Raw genomic sequence first — 15,210 nt, forward strand, 5'->3', positions numbered from 1 at the left:
AGTCTGATAAAGAGTACATTTATATGCATGTTTAAGCCAGAATGATTTTACATTTAAATATGACTTCCCGAAGACTTTAAGCTAGTTTAGCTCTTTTAACTTACTAAGATGAGCATAGACACACTGTGAACCTATTTTGAATTTTCAGCTATGATGTGTTTTTTATCTGTCTGATAATTTCCCAGTTATATTTGAGTTTATTGTTTTCCTTCTGGTTCCTGGCCCACAGGCTGCTGTTCGCTCTCCTCCTCTGATCAATACTAAGCTGTATTGCAATTTTAATTTCACAGACCCTATTTTTCCCTTTCAGGGGATTCTGTACTACGGAGGCCACTCCTGAATGATTTCAGCAATATTTGTAAGGATATTTTGTAAAGTGACTGCTCCTTTGAAACCTACACTCTAAAAAAAAAAAGAATACAACAGCTCTCCTAGAAAAGAACAGCAGCACAAACAGAAAATGGAAGTCTCTTTAGAGATTTTGAGAAGTTGTTGAACTGTCTGCCTTTTGCCATTTTTAAGTTTTAATTTTATTCTGATTTCTGTTTACAGTGAACTAAAAGACCCAAAATCAACTGCTATGACATATAAAGTTTAATGGGATTACTGAGGAACTTCAGTTTGATTTCACGTTGTGTCACAAGACAGAAAGTATCTTTTTAGAGTTTATAATAATCTGCTTTTAGCTGCAGAGTCTGTGACTTTGCTGTTAGAGTCTGACACATTCAAACTCAGAGCTGGCCTCAGATGGAAGGGGCATGTTGATGAAGTACACCTCCTCTGGGCTGGGTTTTATTGTCCCAGGTAATGGACAAGGCAGTGTGGTTTCCTTTGCAGGGTCTGGGGTAGTAGCCTGAGGGGTCTCCTTCATCGGCGAGTACTTTTTCACTGAGAGGTTCAGAGGACCTTTGAGTCTGGCTCTTCCTTCTCCTCCACCACGGTGTCCATGAGCGTCGGGCTTTGGCTTGAAGCGCTTGAGCCTAACGGCATCTTTGCCATTTTGGGTGCAGGGAAGCAGGATGGCTACATCTTTGCGGAATTTGGAACTGAGACCAAAGTAGATCAGAGGGTTGTAGAAGCTGGCAGACTTGGCGAAGAGCCGGGTGAAGATACTGGTCAGGTTAGGCACATGAAAACCACAGGCAGACCACATGGAGACCACTGCATATGGGGACCAGGCCAAGATGAAGGCTGTGCAAATCACAATGGAAACCTGAAGAAGGAACAAGAAAAAGTTCTACCAATCTTTGAAGACTCTGGGCCTGATGAGACAGATAAAAACTCACAATTGTTACGTCTCTCTCAATCTTCCTCTGACGGTCTGTCAGGTCTCCGTCAGCAGAGAGGGCATTGCCTCTCTTCACCGTGTTGATGATAGACACATAGCAAAAGAGCATGATGAGCACAGGCGTGAAGAAGCAGAAAATGAAGATGGAGATGATGTAGGACCTGTAGATGCTTGAATAGCTGGCTTTGGACCAGTCAATCTCACAGGTACCGTACCCCCGATCTGCAGAGCAGCAATCGCAAAGGTAAAAGGCAGGATCAGAGCTCACTGAGTTGTACTGTATTGGAACCAGGTTTCCTACCTGTGTAGCTACCCCAGCCAAGCACTGGAGCTCCAGACCAGAACCCAGCGGCGACCCAGAGGAGGAGCAGACAGATCGATACACTGGTCCGGGTAATATGATGTGCTGAAAAAAACAGATGAAGCTGTAGATTCAGGACTGATATTACCTGCAAGGCGTTGCTTGTAAATGAATGGAGATAAGTTTAGTGTGAATCATACCTCTGTGTGGGTGGCATCCTTTGATGTAGCGGGTGATGCTAATCACTGTCAGCGTAAAGATGCTGCTCAGACCAAACACTAATGTGAAGAAACCATCCACCTGAAGAGACAAACAGTACAGTACAGATTAGTCCCACTGATCTCATTTATTTAATGGATTTCTAAAAGGCCGGTGGTATTACACAGTGCTGTGATGTCACCAGCCGCCAAACTGGTACTCTCTAGTTAGACCGATGGGAAAGTAAACAATAGGTGCGCTACAGCATCGTACAACGATAATTTTCTCATTTTTAGCGGGGTTTAAGACTTTTAAAATAATGTCACACATTTACTGTTTCATAGAATCAGTAGATTACGGTAATTTATGGTAAAAATAGGCACATCACATTTCATATTCAGCATGAAGTCTATAAATCATGTAATATAACATATACAAATCCATCACAACAAAATTCATGTGTTAATGGAGCATAATAAGACTGTAGTCAGATATTAGGAATATTACACAGACACACTATCTGATGATGTGCCAAAAGTGCTAAATTGAGGATATATATGTAATATACATGTTTTGATTACATTGTTATGGTAATTACATTACAGGCATTTTTATGGCACGAATCTGTGAAAGTGGGGAGTACCAAGATGGCGGCCTATCAGCAATCCAGTAAATAAATAGAGATCAGTGGTGAGTCCCTCTTACTGAGTCTTTTTTTTTTTAACAATATATTTTTATTGAGATTTTTCATTTTGAAAATACAAACATGTCATTATCTGAACAAGTTCTGTTTGTAGTTATGACATGGCAGCAATTATTTTACTCAACTCAGAGAAAAAAAAAACACAAACACACACAGCTTCTCAAAAAACGGGGGTAAGTAAGAAAGTACTAATTGGTCAGATATGGATATACATATCTATACAACATGGCACACCACAGGTTCCAGTCAATTATAATTCAAACACACCTTCAGTCAAGTTTAAGTCCTTATAAAAATTAATGAAAGGCCCCCATATCCTCTCGAAAAGATACCGTTTGGATATGTTATTCTTTCTAGTGGCAAATTAGACATCTGTTTTAACCACTGAGTGGCGTTAGGTCTACTGATATTCTTACAAGCTAAAGCAATGCATTTTTTTGCAACTAACGAGCTTATATCTATAAAAGCACATTCTGATTTACTAAAGTTATGTTCCCTAGAGTATAAGGCTAACAGGAACAATTTAGGATCCAGTGAGACTTGTTTTAAAATAATTTTTTCAATTATATCTTTCACCTCTGTCCAAAATGCTTTAAGTTGTTTGCATTCCCACATGCAGTGTATTAGAGTCCCTTTAGAATTACATTTTACACAAATATCTGGGATGTTATTGTTGTATTTATTTAAATGTACAGGTGTAACATAGACACGCATTAGCCATTTAAATTGTAGAATCCTAAGATGGCTGTTTATGGACATTGTGTGAGTTTTAATGCAAACTTTTTCCCAATCCTGTTCACTAATGTTTGCTGATAGGTCCAAGTTCCAGTTCATAAGCTTATTATTTGAGTTCTCTAGTGAGTTAGAGATCAGCACATTGTAAAAGTCTGAGATGATGCCCTTCCTTGATTTATTCTGAGTCATTAACTTTTCAAGTAAGGTAAGAAGGGTACTTAGTCTTTTTTACTCCTGGACAGCGCATGTGAGTACTTTATATTTCAGCATAGTACACGTGAGTTCTTTCTTTGTCAACCCAATACAGACATGTTCTTTCTACATCAGAGCAGTATAGGTGAATTCCTACTATGGCAGCCCAGTACCGATGAGTTGTCTTTACTTTAGCCCAATACAGGCGAGTCCTTTCTACTTCATCAAAAGCACAGATGAATCATTTCAATGTCAGCCCCTTAAAGGTGAGTCTTTTCTAGCTCAGCACAGGTGAATGCTTTTCCACGTCACCCCAGTAGAAGGGAATCTTAGTATGCAGAGATCCAGGTAACCATGTTCTAATTACTTACTTACTGAGGTTTTAGGTCCATAAATACATGTTTAGTTTATGTATGATAGAACAACAAACCATAAGTTATCATCAAAGTGACTAATGTTTAGTATTACTATTTGTCGGAACACCAGTGACCTACTTAACAGCAAATAAACAGATGAGCCATCCCCACCACTGCATTGTATGGATAAAAACCTTTTTCTTTACTATGGTACAGGTAAGTCCTTTCAATTTAAGCCCAGCAAAAACTACCTGTGAGTACCTGGCAGGTCCAAATGGAGGATATGAAGTAGCTGCTGTCCTGGAAAACGTTGAAGATCTCTATGATGCCTCTAGAGTAGCCAAAAACAGAAATGCTGGCATCAGAAATGGCCAGGTTGAAGGTCAGGTAGTCAGTGGGCTGAAGCGAAGCTCGCTGTCTGTAGAGAACGAAGAGGACGATGCTGTTTCCAAACCAGGAAGTCCATCCTGCAGAGAGAGGACAGTGGTGGCTCACTTTTTGATATTCATTGCTCTGCTTCTGAATATGAAGCCAAGCTTACACACAGGGTCATCTGAGGAGGTCTAGAGGAAAAAAATAAAGTTTGACTGATGCTGCAGATTTCTCTTTACACTTGAAGGCAGACATGGGCAATGTGGAGTCAACAAGTCATCTCCATGTCATGTATTGTTTCTACCCAGCCACTGAAGCAGGTGAGTCCAGTCTTCACCGTGAATTAACCTGTGCAGATTGGACTCACCTGGTTAATTGGCTGGGTAGAACCAATACATGACATGGAGATGACTTGTTGACTCCACATTGCCCATGTCTGCTTGAAGGTTATCTTGTAATGAAAGGTTTGGCTTAATCTGTCCCAGAACAAAACAGACAAACTCACAGAGCAGTTTGGACTACCACCCTGTCCTAATCTATCCCCTACCGTCCTGTACCCACCAAGCAGCAGGAGGTAGATTCCAATGATAGTCTCTCCCTGGTCGGAGAGGGGGGGGTCTCTTCCCCCCTCCATGCCGAAGCTATGATTCTTCCAGGAGGGCCCATGTACCGCTGCGCTGGTCAGAGACATGCTGTTAGTCCTGTGGAGTCTGGAGGTTCACTGAGGAACGTTTGACGTCTCCACTGATAATCAGAGGTAAATATAGAGTCTGATCCTGGTTCACAGTCAGATCAGCAGCAGGAGAGCTGGCATGGAACCATCAACCAGCAGGGGCAGGTCATAGGTCAGGTTGCCGTGGAAACTGATCTCTGAGCGTCTAAATACTGGTTGTCTTGTTTACTTATTGACCGTTGGTGGCTTGGGAGTCTTTGTCCAACAGTGCTTCCTGCACTGTGTCCAGAGGACACACTGGGGCAGATCTGTCCCTCCTGCTGAGCTTGCCTAACTGTGTCCTCTCAGCTGCAGATAAGCTGCTTCTGGCCTCATGCGACTCAATTTGATGGTTTCCACAACAGTTGCTCCACTGATGGCCTTCATATGCATAGAGCTTGCTTGTTAAATCATAATCAGATTTTGGATTTCCTCAGAATGGATCCAACTTGATCACAAATAAATAATTTCACTGTCCAGTCCAGCCGGACATCACACTGATGCTGCTTTTATCAGATGATTGGCTCTTTGGTCAACAGATAAAAACTCAACAAAGACGTTTGATTCTGCAGCTGATCTGAAATCAGCTCACTTTCTAAATCCTAAGAACTGGATTCTAATCCAGCTTTCAACTGATGATCTTCAGCTGTCTGACCTCTGACCTTTAAGATTACTGAGCTGGAGGATGGTCAGGTAGAGCTGCTGCTCCTCTGTCAGTAGCTGAGTGGGGGCGCTCTCTGAGGGGGGCTCCAGACCCTTTAAAAGCAGGCAGTGGTCTGATTTAACCTGTACCGAGTCATTGGGTAGAGGTTTGAAGAGGACCCAAACGCAGAGACTGAACCTGAAGTGGTTTCTTAGGGATTTAATAACAAAAAGGGTAACAGGAGCAAAAATCCACAAACATAAATACACAAAATCCCCCCAAAAAATAACTGAGAACCAGGAATATTCACAACAAGGGGGCAAAGAAATGACAACACACCAGCCACAGTGATTGAGCAGGAGGTGCATATATGGGGGAGAGAAACAAAGATCAGGCTGATGATCAGCAGATTGGGAGCAGAGGAGTCTAGAAAGGAGCTAGAGAAAAGGAGACTGACACAGGAGGGCAACAGAGGGCAAACAAGAAATATCTAAGAACTCACATACAATCAAAAATAACTAGAATAACACAAAATGGAAATTAAACCAATAAAAACTCAAAGATAAAACTTAAACAAAACCAAAACCACGACAAATATAATACATATTTACATTTTTTTTAGATTGTATTTTCATAATAGTATTTTATTTTCATGTTTTATAAGTTCAGTTTATATTTTTACAAAGAAACTGGAAGTTGACTGAGTTTTTATCTTTAAATGCTTATAAGTTAAAGGTGAAAGAATTTGAAGCAGCTGTAATGATCTGTAATTGTTTTACTTGATATGTTTTTTATGCACTTGTCTTTTATTTTTATGTATCTCTTTTTATTATGCAACTTTGCTGCCTCCTGGCTAGGACTCCCTTGAAAAAAGGGGTTTTTAATCTCAATGGGATTTTTTTTTTCCCCTGGTTAAATAAAGGTTTAATAAAAATAAAATAACAAATCTTAAAAGTAGGCCTAGGTAATAAGGGAAATGTATTTTTATTATAATATAAGAATTGTTGGAATCTAATATAAACTACAAGGAATAATTTCACCAAAAATCTTAAAAATTCTGGGTAATTTAACCATAATTTAATTTCCTTGATTTTGAATGACGTGCATACTCCGGTCCGGTAGATGGCGGTAAGTGCAGTTTAAGTTGTTTTGCTAACTGGCTGTCAAATTCCAAAAGAAGAGGATAGAGGAGACGAGAAGAAGAAGAAGAGGAAGATTTTGGAGTCGGGGCTTTTGATCGTTGATTGATGCGGCCTCTCTATCGCACTACTAGCGGCGTTATGTGCGACGTGTGTCCAGTCTGGAAGCCCTGACCGCCGGGAAGCTAACCTCTCTCAGTCCGCTCTCGGTACTCTGACCCCAGGGAAGCTAACCCATCTCTGTCCGGTCTGAGAGCTTCGAGCCCCGGTGAAGCTAACCCAGTCTGTCCGGAATGTGAGTTTTAAAGCCCAGTAGGTCTCCTGACGTCTTTCCATTCGGAATGCTCTGTAATCCGGGGGAAATCTACTGATATCTGTCCGACCTTGGAGCTCCGGAGGCTACCTGGTCAGTACGCTGCTCCAGGGGTGTTGTGTCTCGGGGAGGAGGGCGGTCGATCGCCGTGATGGCGACCAGAACTGGGTCTGGGAGCGCAGGCAACGGGTTAGGCAGCCTTCCGATCAGCACCGCGGGACCCAAACCGGGCGCTGGGCACGGGACGGAGGCAGACCAGGAGTACAGCACCGAGGTGGTTTACAGCGGCTCGGATCAGGACTCTGACTCCGGCGACGATGAGGACGCCGGAGGGGACAGAAGGGGCGTGAAGCGGGAGAGAAGTGAGGACGGTCAGACCTCCGGGGGGCCGAACCGGGCCTGCAGCAGCGGAAACCTCGCGGTTTCTGGAGCAAAACCCGGGAAGAAGACCCGTGGCAGGGTCAAGATCAAGATGGAGTTCATAGACAACAAACTGAGGAGGTACACGACCTTCAGCAAGAGGAAGACTGGGATCATGAAGAAGGTGAGTGTGACAGGAAGACCTACTGCAGGAAACTGGACCCAGACCGTCCTGGATCAGTGAGCTTAGCTCCTGCATGCTGGTCTGAGACAAGCAGACAGGGAAGGTCCCAATAGGGACACCCTCTTTGTGGTTTCAGCTGTGAAGGGATCAGAAAATAGATCTGAGCAGCAGTGGCTCATAGTAGAAAGTTGTGAATAGAAGCAGCAGGTCTTTCCCATCTAAGTGGTTCTGTTCTGGTCCTGCAGGCGTACGAGCTTTCCACCCTGACAGGAACGCAGGTGCTGCTGCTGGTCGCCAGCGAGACGGGCCACGTTTACACATTTGCCACCCGGAAGCTGCAGCCCATGATCACGTCTGAGACGGGAAAGGCTCTGATCCAGACCTGCCTGAACTCTCCGGACTCCCCGCCCCGCTCAGACCCATCCACTGACCAAAGGATGAGCGCCACAGGCTTCGAGGAGACTGACCTCACCTACCAGGTGGTGGAGACGGACAGCAGCCCGGAAGGTCCAAAGGTACCAGTGGGGAGACGGGGGATCCCTGAGGGTTCTGTTCAGGGCGTATCGGGTCTTCTTCATGTCGTCTGCTCTTGTGTCTGCAGGATCTGGCCAAACCGACCTTCAGCCTTCCCGTCTCCATGCAGCCACAGCCAGCCTCCTCTTCATCAGCAACCCTGCAGATGCAGACCAGCACGTCCTCCTGGCAGCCGCCTGCCTCCTCCAGCAACGGGACGGTGCTGAAGACCTCAGCAGGTGTGGTGCTGCCTGGAGGGATCACCTTGATGTCAGGTGGGGTTCCCTGGTCCTCACATGGACGTAGGGTGGTTCAACTTCCTGCTCCACCTGTTGGGAAGAACCTGTCTGCACAGCACCGTTCTTGTTCTGCTCTCTGCTGTTCATATTCTCACTGATCTGTAGCTCCGCCCCCTCCTTTCACCTGTCCACAGGTGCCCAGCTGGCCCCTGGTGCCCACTCCATCCCCCTCAGTCAGCTGCAGGGCCAACCTGTGACCCTGCAGGGCCCCTCGCCGGCCCCCACGGCCACGCTTCAGGCTCCGACCACATTGCTCCGCCTCCCCGCCGCTTTGTCGCTGACAGGTCAGAACAAGCTCCGCCCCCTGCTCCATCTATATGGAGTGAATTTTGTTCCGTTATTAAAATTGAAGAACAGGTTTTATAAATTAAGATTAAAAAAAAAAAACGCAATTCATAAACTAAAGTTTTTGATCAAAAAAAGTGGTGTTGGTGTTTTCTTAGATTTTTATTTTTTTCATTATTATTTTACTTCACATTTTATATCTTAAATGTAATTTTTATAAACTTAAGCTTCTCAACAGTTTTTTTTTTTTGGCAGATTATGTATTTTTAGATAATTTCCACTACACGGGTTGCAGATGCAGAAATACATCTTTGCTTCTCACTCCAGAGGAAAGCCGCTCAGAAATAAAGAGAATTTGATCTGGAAAAGGCAAATTGAATAGAATCCTCTTTTTGTAATTGAATCTGAAGAAGAAAACATATTAATATATAACACCTGTAAAAAAATAAAATAAAAATAATAATGATAAAAAAAGTTGAAAACTAAAACTTTGTAATTTTCAAAAAATAAAATTTATTTTTCAATCTGAGAAGATGCAAAATAAGTCTTAAAAGTTTTATTATTAAGACATTTTTCTAAGTTTAATTACTGGATTGTATTTTTTTCCTTCAATTTTCATTTTTGTTAAAATTGAATAAAATTCACTTCATACCTTCAAAGCGTCTTAAAGTTCTAGATCTAAACGTAATATCAACCAAAACCTGTTCAGCTGCGATCAGGTGAAGCCATGATGACATTAAGAGGGAAATAAACACAGACCAAGTGTTTCTGAGTTTGGATCAGAACCACCAACATTATTCCTGCTTCGATTTGGAGAAAACGGAACCAGATTTTTTTTCCTCTGATTAAAATCTGTGGCCCGGTTCGGACCCAAGTCTTGGTTTCTTTCCCAGACAAACTTGGTTCTGTTTTGAACATTATCAGATTCAGGTTTTTAACAACAGTTTTGGTTCTTCATATCCTAACAGAGCAAACTCCATCAGTGTGGATCGACATTTTTCTGAGCTTTCTTTTTTCCTGTGTTTTAAAGCTGATTATTTTTTTTGTTGTATTTTTTCACGTGTTAAACAGATTGGATCATCAAGTTCCAACGAGTCCCAGTTCTGAAGAAATTGGGTTCAGTTTGTTTGTCAGTTGGTTAAATTCTGTCCGAGGAAACCTGCTTGATTTTAATCCAACAGTCACTTTACAGCCATCTCTCCTCCTGACCAGCAGGGGGCAACACTTAAAAAATAAATCTCTGAATGGGCAGAGTATAAATAAAAGTACATTTTATTTGGGATGTTAGAAGAAGATGTAGACTCCTGACCCGTTCAGCCTCTATTGGTTCTGGTCCTTCTGGGCTCAGGTGTGGTTCTGTCCGTTCTGCAGGAGGCGGAGTCTCTCAGCAGCTGCAGACCATCCAGGTTCAGCCCAGCATTCAGCAGGCATCCAATCAGAGCAGCGTGGACACTCTAAGCTCCACCTCCTCGTCCTCCACAGGTGAACCCACTGCCTCCAAAGACAAAGGCTTTTATTTTGACGGCGGCTCTGATCCACTTCCTGTGTCTCTTTGCAGCCAGCATCCCTGTCACCATCGTCTCCTCTTCCTCCCCCTCCTCTTCCTCCTCCGCAGTGGCAGGTCACATGATGTACCCCGGGGGTCACACGGTGATGTACGCCACGTCCGCACCCTCTCTGGGGGACCGCAGTCTGGCTGTCCTCAACGCCTTCCCCCCCGGCCACAGCCAGTCACATGAACCAGGTATCATCATTTGGCATTCGAATTGGATCAGAACCAGAACATCCTCATATTTGATTGCTTTGTTTGTGGTTTCTGTGGAACAGGTTCGGTTCAGCAGGTCTTCCTCACTCCTCTTCCTCCAGTCGCCGGTCAGATTCCAGTTTCTGCTGTCCAGCTGCACCCGGTAGCTAAACCTCGCTTATTCTCCTTCCTCTACATGTAGTGAGGATCGTTTGTTGACTCCTATTGATTATTAGTCATTTTCAACCATTCCTCCAAAGTTAGTGGATCTGATCGATTGGCCAATGATCAATTAATGAGCTGCCATTTTCTTATAACCTGAGTTCTTTTGTATTTAGAAGATATTTTTAGAAAATCAAAGGCTAAACATTTATTTATAATGTTGTGTAATTTGTATTAAATACTTTCTTCTAGAAAAAAAGCAAACTTTTCTTTCACCGTATAAATCTACGCATATTTATAAGATAGAGCAGAACCTGTTGAGTTTCTGAAGAACAGCCTCCTCAACCTCTGTTGGAGGAAGCACCTGCGCCGCCTCCTGGTGGCAACCTGACTCCGCCAGATGGATTTGCTCCGCATTTCCATCTGGAAACCTTCGGTTGAAGTAATTTTGGGAAGGGGCGAAAATACTGGTTAGCTGATTGGCCTATGTTGGTGATAGACGGGCCAAATAAACCAATCAGATCAACGAAGCATATGACGTACTAACAGCCAGGCTACTCTTGCCGAAACCAGTCAGGAGAAGAGCAAAAATATCTTTTCCTCTGAGAAAAGCCTCCAGAGCAGTGTTTTGCTCTTCTTTCAGTGAAGAAATATTCTGTAATTCCGATAAAACTTGCTCGATAGCCACGCTAACGCTAGTTTCATCGGCTGAAGCCGCCATGTTCTTTAGACTGAACTGTCGCGCTTCTCGTTGCGTCACACCTCAACCCGCCTCAAAGCCAACGCTGATTGGACGTTCGTTTGGTGAACGGCTCCAAATTTTCTTCAACGGAGAGTCTCCAGACTGATTAGCGAGTGAAACCTTGAAAGCTCGCGAGATCAGGATGGTCTCACGAGGCTATCCTGGTGGAAGGTGTCCAGAATATCTCCCAAGAGAGGCTTCCAGGGGGCATCCGAAAAAGATGTCCTAGCCTTCTCAGATGACTCCTCTCGATGTGGAGGAGAAGTGGCTCTACTCTGAGACTCTCCCAGATGACCCAGCTAAAGAAGTGCCCTGCCATACTGCAGAAAAAGCTCATTACAGCAGCTGTTATTCAGTTTCTCGTTCGGTCATTATCCAGCTTTCAGGACCATAGATGAGTGTAGGAACATAGACCGACCGGTAAATCGAGAGCTTTGCCTTTGCTCAGCTCTCTCTTCACTACGACAGACCAGTGCAGTCCGCATTATAGCAATAGCCAAACCGATCGGTCCATCCTTCTCCTGCAAATCACCCATTTATCGTATTGTTTTTCATTTCAGTTTTAGATTTCTAGTCATGATAACAATTTTGATTTATTGTCTTAACAATAAAACAGAATTTATTTCTTATTTACTGGTGAACATTCTCAGTCATCCAATGTTGTAGTCATTCCAAAAAAGTAAAAAAAAAGAATCCACTAGACTTTTTTTTTTTACAAGTTTGAGGACGTTTGGCTTCCCGTCCAGCAAGCTTTTTCAATTCAAAATGTCAGGGATGGCGTGGAGTTCGAGGCTTTATTGAGAGGACCAAAAACAAAACCTGGTTTTGGCTCAGAAATATGCAAATTGAACCAGATGAACGGGTCCGCCACTTCGTCGTTTGGTTTCTTTGTTAGCCTGTAATACTCCATACCTGTCTATGTCTCTGAAAGAGGGGTCTTTAAAGGGAATTGTCTTCTTTATTTTCTTCTCAATTCAAATATCAGACATTTGAATTGAGAAAGCTTTCTATTTGGACATGGCAAATTTTAAGAATTTAATTAAATGTGGTTACTACACATGCTTAATATAAATAACTTTATTCATCCTGTGTTCTCAAGATGTCTAGTTTAAATTTGTATATTTATTCAAGAGTAGTGTTTTTTATTGTGGAGCTACGATTGCTGTAGCATCTAAGAACAACTTCAAAGGGTCAATGAGGTATTTTTGTCATTGATTTTTTTTTTTTATCGACATCAGATTGCACCACAAGTATATTGTGATAAGACCTAAGGCCATATTGGCCAGCCCTAAACAGCGGGATAAACCTGCCTAGATAAATGTTCAGTAAACCATATTTATAACCTGATTTGGACCAGAACCAACCCTGCCTGATGTCTGTCTGTCCAGATGGTGATCAGCCAGCCCAGCAGCAGCAGCAGCAGCAGCCTCACAGAGCTCCAGGTCGTCAGTATGGACGTCCACCCATCCAAAGATGATTGACGGTCACATGACCCCACAGACGGCACCATCACCAGACTGCTGAGACCTGTTGACGTTTCCCGATGCTCTGGACATGTTTAATGAGAAGGAATCTTTTTTTGGTGGGACCCAGTATCAATGGACGCTTTCAAAATAAAAGCCTCTCGCTTCCTGGGAAGATTGCAGAAGAAAACGTCATTGGGATTACTAGAACTGAACATGAGCTCAACTTTATTCACACACTGCTGATGGACGACAACAAACCGTTCCAAATTAATGGATCTGGACCCAGTTGGGGCCCAGTTGAAATTAGAACTGAATCAGTGAACTGAACCGGGTCAGTCTTTGCAATCATGGACCGTCTAACTGCCTGATGTGCAGAGGCCTAATAACGGCTGAACTTAACTAGTAGCTGGTATCAGTTTCCGACCCAGTGTCCCCGTTTGGTGACAGACTCCACCTCTGCAGAACGGAGCGCCAGTCAGGATGGTTCTGATGATGAACATGTCTCTAATTCCAGCTGACCGGGTCAGACCCGTACAACTTTGTTTCTACGAAGACTGTTGGTGTTTGTATAAAAAGAAATAAAGTTTTTATTCAATCTGGAACATTCATCTTGTGCCTGGTGTATTGTAACCATGGTTACCAGAGGGAAAGAATCAACAATCTGGAGAGGTGCAACAACCAGCCCAGCCTGTCGAGCCAAAAGCACCCAAAGCGTGGTCTGCTCAGGTCCCAACAGACACTGTGTTCTGAAGCATTTGGCCAAGTTTTACCCAACTTATTTAGCTCTGTAGGTACCGATAGAGAGGTCAGGGTCACGTCTACAGCGTTTTCACTTTTCCCACGTCTCACGGATTCTCTTATTTGAAAAACAGACTTAGATTTTATGTTGTCATAAAGTGTATACAGAGATAGATTTCGCTTAGCACTGCTCTCTAGACTTTTTTTTCATTTTTTAAAGTGCAGCCTTGATAAAGGTAAGCAGCAGTGAAAAAAACACTGATGGGAAAAAAAAGTGCTGTAAACATACGACTTTATAGTTACAGTTCCAACATTCAGGTTGTTTTTTTTTATTACCCATTTTATGTAACATCTAGCAGTCTAATGGCAGTGGGGGAGAAACTGTACTGGAATCTGCTAGACCTGCATTGGATGCTTCAAAGTCTCCTTACAGAGGGCAGCAGGGAGAACGGTCCATGGCGGGGGTGTGAGGGGTCATTGACGATGTCATAGACTCGACACTGGGATGAAATATCTTTAATGGAGGGAAGAAAGAGGAGTCCCGAAGATCCTCTCTGCTGTTCTCACCACTCTTCTTACCTTCTTCCAGTCTGAGGCGCTGCAGCCTCCACACCACACAGTGAGACAGCTGGTCAGAACGCTCTCTATGGTGTTTCTTTAGAAGGTGGTGAGGATGGGTGTCTTCTACACACCTGTATGATTGCAATATTTAAGAGCTTTATCTGAAGCAAAGTTTTTTATTCATTATTTATTTATAAATGATATTACATTATATGCCAACACTTAAAAACAGGTTCCCAAAATAGAGGTCAGGACAGAGCGTCATGAAACACGAAGTGAGCTGTCGTGAAAAAAATGAATAATTGTTGTGTGATACTTGAGGTATATGGAGGCCAAAATGTGTCATGAAATACATATATGTAACTGTGCAATCAAATAAATGTATTATGAGATATGTAGATGTTGTTTACGACTTTACCAGAGCCTCATGCCATCTGAGTGCGACAGTAGGTTCTTTACTGGAGTTTTTCCACAATGTGTTGATAGCAAATATATTTAGGAGCTAACTCATGGGATGTCTCTAGATATTTCCATTTACATAGATGATCGGGCTCCTCACCCTATCTCTCAGGGAGAGCCCAGCCACCCTGCAGAAAAATCTCATTTCCACCGTTTGTATCTAGGATTTCATCTTTGGGTCATGATCCAGATTTCATGATTGTAGGAAAGTAGACCGACTGGTAAATGGAGAGCTTTTCGCTCAAAAGTTTTCACTCCCAGAGAATGCGATCTGTCAAATCCAAATAGCAAAGAATGCAATTCATAAAACATAACTGAAAATTAGAAATTTGAAAATAAATTAAATATATGAATAACAATTTTGAAAAAAAAAAAGAAAAACAAATATCTGGGAAAATAGCCAAGTAACTAACAAACCCATTTTTTTAAGTTGAAAAATATTTCAAAGTATCATTACTGGATTGCATTTTTTTTCATATTTCTATTTACAAAAGTTGTGATTTACAAAAATGATGGAACAAAGTTCACTCCATGGAGTCCTGGCTGTTTCATTTAGACCAGAGTGAATCTGAAACCTAAATATCAATCTTATAATACCGATGCTAACACATTTACCTAGTTTCCTCATCACTTCAATGGTTTCTATTATTAGGCTACTTTTCCCCTAACCTGACTCTGCCATTTCCAGATGGATTTGCTCCGCATATCCATCTGGAAACCTTCCGTTGAAGTAATTTTGGGAAGG

At 42.7% G+C, this 15,210-nt stretch overlaps 2 protein-coding genes across 3 annotated transcripts; one reads left to right on the forward strand and one right to left on the reverse strand.

Moving 5' to 3' along the window:
- Positions 1 to 644: 644 nt before the first annotated feature.
- Positions 645 to 4,836, reverse strand: LOC107082673 (opsin-5-like). The gene is made up of 6 exons (XM_015371459.1): positions 4,707 to 4,836; positions 4,035 to 4,240; positions 1,790 to 1,889; positions 1,590 to 1,694; positions 1,287 to 1,510; positions 645 to 1,213 (listed from the first exon to the last, which is right to left on the reverse strand). The coding sequence occupies exons 1-6, from the start codon at positions 4,834 to 4,836 to the stop codon at positions 710 to 712; spliced, it is 1,269 nt and encodes a 422-aa protein (XP_015226945.1). The 3' UTR covers positions 645 to 709.
- Positions 4,837 to 6,672: 1,836 nt separating this feature from the next.
- LOC107082632 (serum response factor-like) lies at positions 6,673 to 13,303 on the forward strand. 2 transcript variants are annotated; one of them, XM_015371413.1, is made up of 8 exons: positions 6,673 to 7,496; positions 7,742 to 8,011; positions 8,098 to 8,284; positions 8,443 to 8,592; positions 9,965 to 10,075; positions 10,209 to 10,337; positions 10,421 to 10,500; positions 12,630 to 13,303. In XM_015371413.1, exons 1-8 carry the CDS (start codon positions 7,104 to 7,106, stop codon positions 12,720 to 12,722), a joined length of 1,413 nt encoding a protein of 470 aa, XP_015226899.1. In that variant the 5' UTR covers positions 6,673 to 7,103; the 3' UTR covers positions 12,723 to 13,303. The 2 variants fall into 2 exon arrangements, with proteins under 2 accessions (XP_015226899.1, XP_015226898.1); XM_015371412.1 differs by having other exon boundaries at positions 7,104 to 7,496; positions 10,152 to 10,337.
- Positions 13,304 to 15,210: the final 1,907 nt, after the last annotated feature.

This window comes from Cyprinodon variegatus, unplaced genomic scaffold, assembly GCF_000732505.1.
Source record: "Cyprinodon variegatus isolate N-32 unplaced genomic scaffold, C_variegatus-1.0 Scaffold58, whole genome shotgun sequence".
NCBI classification, from domain to species: Eukaryota; Metazoa; Chordata; class Actinopteri; order Cyprinodontiformes; family Cyprinodontidae; genus Cyprinodon; species Cyprinodon variegatus.